Here is a 12,144-nt window from a genome sequence, read left to right as displayed (position 1 = left end):
AAATAGACTTTTATTTATGGTTTCCTGAGAAATATGGGACTGTCTCTTTAAACTTCAAAATTCAAAATTAGGCTACCGCCGTAGGCCTGTACACCTTTATTTAAAACCTGTGGTAAAACTAATAGATAATAGACTGGGTTAGATGCATTTCATATTGTGGGCTGCAGAATTGAGATTGTGGAGTTGACGTATTAACCCGTGTTACTTTAATTTTTGTCTCCAATTAATTTATCACGCTAACGTAACCAAGGAAACATTTTAGAATCCCGTGTCGCTACTTTCGATTGAATGTCAGCGGAACAATTATTTCTACCAATGAGAAATCAGATTTTTCGAGTCTCCTATCTGGCGCATGCGCACAATGAAATTCCTGAGTATTTTGTTTTACTTAGAAACATTACTATTATCGTGCATGATATTGTGATAAATTTGTAAATAATTCAAATCGATCAAACTTTGAACGGGAGAATATCACGCAGTATGGGGTGCTTTTTTTCGAGCTGTAATTTTGGCGGACGCGAACATTTGGAAGAAAACTTCGAAGATGCAAATGAACAGCAAAAAGTCTACTCGTGGGATAAACGAGATAAAGTGAACGTGCAAGACTTCATTATAGATGGCATAAAAAACGACACAGTTGGACGGTTACCTGGTGATGTCCATGGTCAACAAATAGTTATACAAAACTGTGAAAATTGTAATATTTATATATTTGACCATACAGTGACATTAACTGTAGATGATTGTTCTGACTGTAATATATTTTTAGGTCCAGTTAAAACCAGTGTTTTTATAAGAGATTGTAAAAACTGTAATATTGCAGTTGCATGTCAGCAGTTCAGGACAAGAGATTGCAGTAAAATAAATGTGTATTTATGTTGCGATACACAGCCTATTATTGAATCTTCTAGAGGAATGAAATTTGGATGTTTTCAATATTTTTATCCAGAATTAGAGGGCCAATTCAAAGCAGCAGGTTTAAGTGTCTATAACAACAATTGGAGTAAAATTCACGACTTTACTCCGGTACCAGGAGAAAATAATTACAGTTTGCTAACATGGGAGGCAAATTTAGAAGATGTGTCTTTGTTAGTGCCATCTGTCTCAGCCGAAAAATTTTCAGGCATTCAAAGTCAAATATCAACAGAAAACAATAAAAGTGTAGTACCGTATACGTTGGGTAGTCGCAGAAAGACGTCGAACGAGTCTTGTCTTGTCGTGTTATTTCCTGACCGGGTTTCATGTGTCAGAGCAGCGACATTCATTGAATGTCTTAGAACGAATGGCATGTTCACACTAGCACAGACTAAAGAGGTTGCTATGCTGCCTGAAGATTCTGTGAGAGTATTTGGTTCGGATATGTATTCAAATGCAGTGAAACAAGGCAAAGTTATAGGATTCGAAGTAAATGGCATTGGATGTATTCAGTTTTGTCAAGAGACTGTCAAAGATCTTCTACAGGGATCTACAGGAGTCGCGTTTGTCAGTCAAAGTCAAGAAGAAGCTACTCAGAATATTGACAATTTTTATAATTTTGCAGACATGCAGATGGGTGTGTGATAATAATAATAGGCCAAAGCACTGGCATCTGAAAATAGACATTTTTTACTTTTATGTCACAAATTGACGCAAAAAACATAAATTCGCATAATTATTGTATATTGAATGATTTAATTTATCAGTTACAAATCCATCCAATTATTTTTAATAAACTTGTAAATGTGAACTATGGTGTTAATGAGTAAATGACAGCATTTTAGCAGGTGTTTACTTCTCAGGTGTGGTACACACCCATAATCTTAAAAAGAGCCATTGTTTATTGCATAATATTTTAAAGTTCTCTGTAACTTTGATGTTGGTAAATAATATTGACATGAGTTATATAAATATTATTTCATTCTCGTTTTATTTCATTCTCGTTACCAGATGAGTTATGTTATTTCATGCTTGTTGTCAGATGAGTTATGTAATTTCATTCTCGTTACCGGATGAGTATATCAATACATCACCTTTATTTTGTCAACACCAAGGTCAGCTTTTGTATAATTCATTGGCTGTGTCGTATTCATGACATAATTGTTTGATATGGTTATTCATTTTGATTCCCAAAGCACACTATGAGGTTAATTACAAGGGTAGGAGCCTAATTAAATATATATTGTGGGAGATTAAAGAGCTGGCAGTTCTGACTGTAATAGTTAATAACTAGATAATGTAAAGGGAATTTGCTGAAAATTTCAGTCACATTGATCCACTCTGAGTCTGAACCAAGAATTTAGTAAATGTCACAGGCTAGCGATGAGATCGATGCCATAGAGAGTTGATTATGGTCTGGATAGGTTAATTAATGTCTGATCAATAATTTAGATAGCATTTTAGGCCTAAAGAAAGACCTGCAATAGCCAGATTTAGTTCTTGCATAATGAGAAGCCACTGATATCAGGGATGGTCACTTGGGCTTTTATTCTAATGAATTCTTGTGTAGTAGGCTGTTGTCATTGAACTTGTTTTATTAATGTATTTGGTGAATTCTGTTTTGTTCATGTTTTTGTTTTGATTGGTTTATAAATACATGTACTATAATTGCTTGCTTCACACCTTTTTGTCAGTGTCAATTTATATTGGTGACTCCACAAACTGTTGTAGCAGCAGCTTGAGATTTAATTGGAGATAACATACGTTTTGCTTGGATGGAGTTAAACCCCAAATTTCTTTTCCCAATGACACAGTCTTCGTACATTTCATCCTTATATTGCAGGGCGGATGGATGGCCGAATAGTTAGCACGTGCACGTTGTGTCATAAGGTCTGTCATTGAGTCAACTGGCATGGTTTCGTTTTCCCGGTTGTATGTGACAAGGAGTAGTGTCGCCTGTCCAACCTTGTGGGTTTTCTATGGTTCCTCCGGTTTCCTTCCACTGCTAAAGACCCTATGCGCAAGCTAATTATTGAAATAAAATTGAACCATGTGTTGGTCCCAAAATGACCTAGTTTGTGTCGAGTTGACGTTAATTCCCATTTCTCTGACTCTCCCTTTTATTGCAATATCATGGTAATTAATTTTTTTATTAGAAAAAATAGATAAATTCATCCAACTATTAAGAAAACATATACGATCGTACTATGGACCAGGAATTGATCAAGTTGTTGGATGAAATTCAAAAATCTAATTCGCCAGATCATTGCAGAATTGATCAAATAAGAAACATGCCAATTTTCATGTCGATTGGACTTGAATTGACGGAGCGTTAGGCTTTTCGAAGAGCATCACCCCAAGAACAAGGAGGAGATGGGAGTAGCAGTTAGCGACCAGTTCCTGGTCCCAAGAAAAAAAAAAAAAAAGATTTTTCAAATTCTCTGCAGAGGCTTCCAGAAAGATTGAGAGGTATGGGGAATACTCACTAGTCCGCGGGTAAAGTAAGTCCACCGATATCTATTATTAGGGTTACGGTTGGGTTAGGTTTAGGGTTCATTAATGATTAGTCTACCAATATCTATTATTAGTACCAACTGATCCATTGCAGAATTCGTAACAACAAAAGTAATTTAAACTTCCATAAATTCCTTATGAATATTAGTGATAACCCAATGTGCCCATGTGGCCATCAAATAGAGAGTCCCGAACAGTATTTTCTGTACTGTAATAATTATTCAGCCATCCGCAATGCAACTATTAATAAACCGCCATATGACAAACGGGCTAAGGTAACAATGATCTTGGTGATGATGTAAACGAAAATATATTATAGTTCACGATTATTTAAAACTAACAAAACGTTTTGACACATAGAAAATCATTTTTGCGAACGACTGGAATACGTCTTTAAATAAATAAGTAATAAATAATTAATCTTCAACATTAACTGTATATCTAATGTAATTTAATTAGTTGGCTTGGTGGTTAGAACGGTTTGTTACTCATTTATTTATCTTATTAATTTACATTGTTGAATTGAACTTTCGTCGTCAAGATACAAATATATTATCATATTCTTGAAATATCAAAAGTAAATAACATAATGAAGCAAATTTATATAAGCTTTTAGCTTGTTTTTGTATCATCTTTAAAACTGTAATGTATTAATATTGTTTAAACCATATCTATTATTAGGGTTAGGGTTAGGCTGATTGATTTATAGTATTTCTTATAGTGCCGGACTGGTGAAACCCTCTCGGGGATACAGTGCAATCAAGTAATAAAGCCCTAAACAATCTAATATTAACAAGTCTAAATTACAGAATGTCAGTTATGACAAGAACTTTAGAAAATTACGTTGGATGACCGTTTGTTTAATGAATGGGGGGGGGGGGTAAACTAACTTACTTCAGGCTTGTTCTGTATATATGGTGGCATAATAATTTTTATTGATATATTTAGAGATATTTATTATTTTTATCGTGGAGCACCCTACCCTGGGGGCTGGGATACGGGTAAAGTGAACGCAGCTACACAAGTATGATTGGGATTCAGGTCGACAATATTCAGTAAAGAAATATTGTACCACTTCTAGAAGGTGTTGTACTCCTGGGCTCGAATAGCAGGAAACCGCGCTATCTAATTTTAGATATTTTCTCGGGGAGCCCTACCATAGCTGACAAAAGCAGTCTGCACCCACAGCGCTCTTTATCTAGACACCGGTTTCGCAGATCGATACTCCGTGTACTCTTAAACGAGAATGTTTTCGGCATTTCATTTATGGTCCTCTCCTCCAAAATCCAGATGGGTATAAGGTGAGATTTCGGTTGCAAGACAGACAACATGAATAAGGCTGCGTATTGGGCAACTTTAATATATTGTATACTTTCGGCCTCGAAGAGTATGGAAAAGCGCTCAACTTTGGTTTGAATCATTGGCTTCATGAGAGGACGACCCCTATCGATATTCAGCGTTCCATTGTCTTAAAATCACCCCCGCACCCCCAAACAGAACAGTTCTTAGTCAAATTAACAATTGCCAGATTTTTGGTACAGCTTCAGAAATATTGCAAGACGAAATTGACTTCTTATTTGTTTTTTTATCACCCTGCATGTAAAAACGTTTGGTGAGCCTCATTCCCTGTTACATCTTATACACCCGAAAGACCAGTGAAACACACAAAATAATGAAACTTGCGCAAAGTTTTATTCAAATTTATAATTTGTAAACAATCAACAATTAAAATAGTATTTATACATTATGGTTATATCAGCATTCATTACAGTTACATGGTATGCATCGTCATCATTTCCCAAATCCTGAAAAAAATTAAAGATACATTATAGAAAATTAGATAAAGAGCTGGCAGTTCCCACTATAATAGTTGAAAACTAGATAATGTAAAGGGAATTTGCTGAAATTTCAGTCCAGTTGCTTCACTCTGAACTGAGATACTAACGTTTGAATTTTGGGCCCAGCCTCAATCATCATTATTAAAATCGGTACGATAAAAAATATAGTCTCGATTATCCACTTTTGGATTTAATCATGAATGAGCGTTAGGCAGCAAATCGGATTCAAATCCAGTGCAAATCCCACACATAAGATGGCATCGAGAGTTGATTATGGTCTGGTTAAGTTTATTAATGTCTAATTAATAATTTAGATAACATTTCAGGCCTAAAGAAAGACTTGCAATAGGCAGATTTAGCTCTTGAATAATGCATGTTTTAAAATAAATAGAAGACAATTTAATGTGAGAGTTGAAAATCATAAACATGTACTTTCTTTAGTACTATTGAATCTCTTGCAAACTACAATATTGTCAACGGTTAATTCCTAATATGAATATACGTCCAAAAAAGCGGTTCAGACCTTTAGAAAAGTATGTCATTTCTAAGTTTATATTAATGTATTATTCACAAATAACTTATTTTTCTTTAAATTAGAACAATGTAAAATATGGAGAGGAATCAACGGCATAATTCTAACTGCTAATCTATATCTAAGAAAAGAAGATCTAATAAGTGGGCTTCTAGACACGATTATCTAGATACTACTGCAATTATCAGTTTGGCGCCTTAGACAATCTAATAGAACTTCAAAAACGTATATAATTATCACAGAGCTTTGGATAGTTTCAAGAAACCGGAATAATTGTTCACACTTAAAGGCTCAATACCACTCTTGTTGTAACTGAATTATATGTCCCAATCTTTATTCTGGTCAACAAATTGTACTATTTTACAATATTCAAATTAATTGATGATACAAATTTCATCTTAACACACCTAATTTAAAAAATTGGAAAAATTCAACTAAATGATTTGAAAAGCCTGACGTAAAGCTTTTCAAATGTGACTTGGATTTAAAAATATTTTTGAACCCTCTGGACAAGTAAAATAGGATTTAATGGATAATTTACACAACAGGTAGGACACTAACACATCTAGTACTTAGAATAAGGCTATTTTTTATTTTCTGGAGCTGTCAAGCCAGCAAGAGTGTTATTGTCCCTTTAAGTATTCACTTGTTTTACAAAACTATGTCTAAGACAGGTCCTTTAAGGCAAACCTTATTTAAATAGATAATTAGACAGAAAACAGGCAGGGCTGGACTAAAATAGTGAACAGAAAACAATGGAAACTTCGGGCAATGCGCTGTGATCAGATTGAAAATTTATCCACAATTAGAACTTTTATCTAAAATATCACTGATTGTTCCCATAGATTCTATTGCCTGTTTAACTTGGCCTTTCCGGTGTTTCGTTATAGATAGGGTAGCTAACTCTCACGGACCCAACGAAAGGCCAAAATGAGTTTCTGTGGAGCTTTATTTATTACTATGTATACAAAAATGATTTACCACGGATACACGTGCAGGCGTTACAGTTACAGGCTCGTGAAATAAACGGATGTCTACATTTGAAAGTTCCACATCTACCAAGACAGTAACATTTTTCAACATCTGCAAGAACAAATAAGTACAAAATTACATTAGTAGAATAATCAGTGGCTGACGCAGGATATGTGTTTGGAGCGGGGCGGGGCTTGTCTTTCACTCGCCCGAGAAAAATTGGTTATGACTTTGTAATGCAATGTGGTATACAGCGACAATTCCGCCGACACATTTTCGAACTCATCTGCCAAGATCTGTTTTACGTAAAGAAGATCCCTTGGTGGTTGAAATTCGAAAAAGGCTGGGCAGAGGCGTGCTGGGTCTCTGACGGAGAGCAGGCAGACCAAACTTAGGTCACTTCTGAGGGCAGCGCCAGGAAACCTTTGTTTCTGTGGCACATGCTTAAATCGATTTGATGTATATTTAACATATATTTGAGCCATAAAGTACCATATATTGACACTTGGTTGGGGTGGGGGGGGTATGATTAAGTCCTGAAGATCTGAACATGAACATAGTTAGCAATAATCAAGAACTAAACGACCTACGAGTAAAGAAAAACAAGCATCAAAAGGGATTGGTATTCCTTACAAAGCGCACCTACCAAGTTTCATTCGATATCGTTCGCTATTGAAGGAGGAGTAGCACTTATATTAGAGTAAACAGTAAACACTCCATTACAAGAAAGAGAAGATGACCAAGATTTAGACACCGCCCGCGGCACACCGGTGTAAATGTTAACTTAATAAGCCTGGCCAAAAAAGTTACTAATCCTAATGACAGTATGACAAAATTGTCCACAGACCTTTTGAAAAGACTTTTGATTCCTCAGAACATAGTGCAATTTAATCATCTAGATATGACTAGAGTTGGAAAGAAGAGGAAGGGGGGGGGGGGGGTCAAAAAAGGTCTCGCCCCAATACTTTTTTTGTCCTCTCAAGGTCCCTGTCGACGACACATTTAACCCAAAACGTTTCCCTTCTAAGATAGTACATATATATACAAAATAGAAAAGTATGAAGTATGAAATTTATAATTACGGTATTATAACTTACGCGCTTCTGTTACTTGAGACACAATCAACAAAGCAACAACCAATACAACAATAACTGTAGCAGACTTCATCTTGATTATTAGCTATGTGTGTTATTATGGCTTATGTAACTTGCCTATGATTGTCAACAAGCCTATGTGTTTGCTATGTGAAACAATTCTTGTATTTATACTCTAGCGATACTGGAAATATAACGGTAAACACACACAAAAACCGTATCCGGGACATATGTAATGTTTGATATACCATTTGAAACAAAACATCCTGTTTTCGAAGAGAACTGAAATTTCCTCCTCTTTTTTTTTTTTTTTTTTTCGAGGTAGAATTATAATGTCAGTTGGTCTGAGTAATATGCAATTACGCATTTATAATTTGTGTGATTATTATAACTTTATTATAAATGCAGAAAACATAACTTATTTAAGTATCCTATATAATCGTATATTATTATAACGAGTATTATGGATAGACATCTGTTAAATCATTAAATTTTAATATCTAATGATCATTATTATGGAAACAGTTTTATGGTTTAATGGTCGAGAGCGAGACATTAAAGATACATTATGTAAGATTTAGATAAAGAGCTGACCATTCTTGCTATAATAGCTCAAAAATAGATAATGTAAAATGAAAATATTGAAAATTTCATTCAAATTACTTCATTCTGGGCCAAGTTATCACTGTTTGTAGTTTTGACAAGATGTGTTCATTGTGGTAACCAGACCTAACCTCGCTTTCCCATTTTTAAATTAAATTTTTAAATGGCGAACCATTCTAATCTAATTAAAATCTCGGGTAGCCGATGTCATAGAGATTTGATTATGGTCTTGTTTTGTTAATAAGTGTCTAATTAAAAGTTTATATAACATTTCAGGTCTAAAGAAAGACCTGCAACAGGCAGGTTTAGCTCTTGTTTTAAAAATAATATATTGAAACAACACGAAGTACGAAAATGCACACCACGATTGTTATGGACGATCGACGACGAATGGGCTTGATTGGATTTAAAGATGGGTTAACCGTTGTCCAGGGATTAAGCAAAATACTGCACACGAATGGGTTAGATTCAATTTGATATATTGGATTAGGCGTTATCATCTCATTAAGGAAACTGTTGATCAATCTACCGTGATTGATCCCGAACTTTTACGTTAGTGGATTATGTTAATCCATTTATTTATTTACTTACAAACAATATTACCTTGGAGACACGTGACATGGTGTATATGTATATAAGTTAACTTTGAATCTATCATTAACAATCACTTTCTGTCTTCTACAGTTGTCTTCACAGTTAACCCTTTAAACTTTCAACATGAGAGAAATCGTTCATATGCAAACTGGCCAATGTGGCAACCAGATCGGAGCTAAGGTAAGTTTTATTCATACTGCATTATTTGATTACATTTCAGATAAAAACAGACAACAGAATTGTTTAGATATTATACATGAAAAAATCTAAATATTAAATAAAATTACCGTAGAAGAGAAGAGGATTATCTTTTAACGTGTCTATTATCTTATTTTCAGTTCTGGGAAGTAATCTCTGATGAACATGGTATCGACCCAACTGGAACTTATCACGGTGATTCTGATCTTCAGTTGGAGAGAATCAACGTTTATTATAATGAAGCTACAGGAGGAAAATATGTACCCAGAGCTGTTCTCGTCGATTTGGAACCCGGTACCATGGATTCTGTACGATCAGGACCTTTTGGTCAGATCTTCCGTCCAGATAATTTTGTCTTTGGTCAGAGTGGTGCCGGTAATAACTGGGCTAAAGGTCATTATACAGAAGGTGCCGAGTTGGTTGATTCTGTTCTAGATGTGGTCCGTAAGGAAGCTGAAAGCTGTGACTGTCTACAGGGATTCCAGTTGACCCATTCCCTGGGTGGTGGAACTGGTTCTGGTATGGGAACTCTCCTCATTAGTAAAATCCGTGAAGAATATCCAGATAGAATCATGAACACCTTCTCTGTCTGTCCTTCACCTAAGGTAAGAATATTTTACATTCTACATCAATTACTGCAATATTATTTGTACCGATATATAAATATTCCAAATGCCATTATTAACGACGAGGTATTTAGGCCATTTCTTTAGCAGATAAAATACATAAATCTTTAACTGTTTTAACTATTCTAAAATACGTTTTTATTTGTATATATCTTCAGGTATCAGATACAGTTGTTGAACCGTACAACGCTACTCTCTCAGTTCATCAACTTGTAGAAAATACAGACGAGACCTACTGTATTGATAACGAGGCTCTCTATGATATCTGTTTCCGTACCCTCAAACTGACCACACCTACATACGGTGACCTCAATCATCTCGTGTCAGCCACCATGTCTGGAGTAACCACCTGTCTACGATTCCCTGGTCAACTGAATGCTGATCTACGTAAACTGGCTGTCAACATGGTACCTTTCCCACGTCTACATTTCTTTATGCCTGGTTTTGCTCCCCTCACCTCTCGTGGATCCCAGCAGTACCGAGCTCTCACTGTACCCGAACTCACCCAGCAGATGTTTGATGCCAAGAACATGATGGCTGCCTGCGATCCTCGTCACGGACGTTACCTAACAGTAGCTACCATGTTCAGAGGTCGTATGTCCATGAAGGAGGTGGATGAACAGATGTTGAACGTTCAGAATAAAAACAGTAGCTACTTTGTTGAATGGATTCCCAACAACGTAAAAACAGCTGTCTGTGATATTCCACCAAGAGGTCTGAAGATGTCAGGAACATTTATTGGTAACAGTACAGCTATTCAGGAACTGTTTAAGAGAATATCTGAACAGTTTACAGCCATGTTCAGAAGAAAGGCTTTCCTCCATTGGTATACTGGTGAAGGTATGGATGAGATGGAATTTACGGAAGCTGAATCTAACATGAATGATCTGGTATCTGAATATCAACAATACCAGGATGCCACGGCTGAAGAGGAAGGAGAATTTGATGAAGAAGAAGGCGAAGAAGAAGGTTAAATATCAGATACACAAATCTAATTAGTAGAAACATTTAAATTATTATAAATTGTTTAATCATTGTTATGTTTATTCTGTATTTATGTAAATCAGGATTAAATAAGTTAAAATATAATTTTTATTATCAATGAAGCGGTGTAGCTTGCTGCTACAAATTCAGGGTAAAAGAGTTGGTCAAGAGCTGACCGATGTCTTAGAGACAGAACCCCGGGAAACTTTACAACCACTGTATAATTGGATCCCCAAATCCCATGTCCCCCATCAGGAGGTGATATCGCATATAATACTACGTTGTTGTTAGTTAGTTGTATTTTACGTCCGCTTCCATATAATACGGATTCAAGTACAGTTAAATACCACCACCTTTGTAAGGGAGATAACTGCGTAAATATTTAAATTTTTTGCAAATTATCGAATATTCAAAGCCATTAAAAACGCAATGTCTAATTCGTGAAATTCTGGTAAACGTTTTCTTGAGCTTTCCTATCTTATGGCATATAGGTAAAACTTGTGATGGGTCTCTTTTGTGGAGTTATGGGTTTAAACCCGATATCAGTTCTCGGTAGTGAACTTTGTTCTTACAAACGCAACACTTGTCTTTTTTCACGATTTTAAGCAGTCCCATGCCACACGTTTTGCACGTATATTCCCTGAACTCTGGCCCTTTAAATACAGATCAAAATTTCAACATTCATCACATCTGAAAATACCACGCCTTACACAAGAAAACAGGAACAGAGCTATTGGCATGCTGGATCAGGGGACTTCACAGGTAGCCGTCGCCAGACATTTGAATGTCCACCCATCGACCATTGCTTGCCTCAGACAACGCTTCCACGCCACTGGAAGAGTTGCCGATCGACCCCGACCTGGTGGACCACCTATAACAACCGCTGCTCAAGATCGTCACATCCGACTACAGCATCTGCGCAACAGATTCCAGTCTGGTACTGCCAGGGGAACTGTTGGAACACGGCAACGTCAGATCAGCCCTCAAACAGTCCGATTACGCTGCCATCGACCTGACCAAGGTCAAATCCTTTTGCATCGTCATCGACTTGCCAGACAGCAATGGGCCGCAAATGAGGGGTATCTGCACAACACACCATGGCTAAATGTCATCTACTCGTATCAATCCCGATTCCAATTTTCCTGATGGACGTCACCTTGACCCATGATTTTGTATGAGGAACAAGATCATGTCCTGCCCCCCCCCCCCCCAAAAAAAAACCCCCAACAATATTTATATGTCCCAGTGCCATTTGGTTATATTGGACTGTGTGG

At 36.3% G+C, this 12,144-nt stretch overlaps 1 protein-coding gene, 1 long non-coding RNA gene and 1 pseudogene across 2 annotated transcripts; 2 read left to right on the top strand and 1 right to left on the bottom strand.

The window, feature by feature from the left end:
* Nucleotides 1-369: 369 nt before the first annotated feature.
* Nucleotides 370-2,589, top strand: LOC126830199 (protein XRP2). The gene has a single exon (XM_050560533.2). The coding sequence runs from the start codon at nucleotides 481-483 to the stop codon at nucleotides 1,558-1,560; it is 1,080 nt and encodes a 359-aa protein (XP_050416490.1). The 5' UTR covers nucleotides 370-480; the 3' UTR covers nucleotides 1,561-2,589.
* A 2,513-nt stretch (nucleotides 2,590-5,102) lies between these two features.
* On the bottom strand, nucleotides 5,103-8,025 carry LOC126830251 (uncharacterized). The gene is made up of 3 exons (XR_007683777.2): nucleotides 7,869-8,025; nucleotides 6,781-6,882; nucleotides 5,103-5,234 (listed from the first exon to the last, which is right to left on the bottom strand). It is a non-coding gene; the product is annotated as an uncharacterized LOC126830251 (long non-coding RNA).
* Nucleotides 8,026-9,185: 1,160 nt separating this feature from the next.
* LOC126830240 (tubulin beta chain-like) lies at nucleotides 9,186-10,959 on the top strand (annotated as a pseudogene).
* The last annotated feature ends 1,185 nt before the right edge of the window (nucleotides 10,960-12,144 follow it).

Source organism: Patella vulgata, chromosome 8, assembly GCF_932274485.2.
Source record: "Patella vulgata chromosome 8, xgPatVulg1.2, whole genome shotgun sequence".
Taxonomy (NCBI): domain Eukaryota; kingdom Metazoa; phylum Mollusca; class Gastropoda; family Patellidae; genus Patella; species Patella vulgata.
Note: the sequence above shows the minus strand (reverse complement) of the source record. Positions and strands in the feature narration are given on the sequence as shown.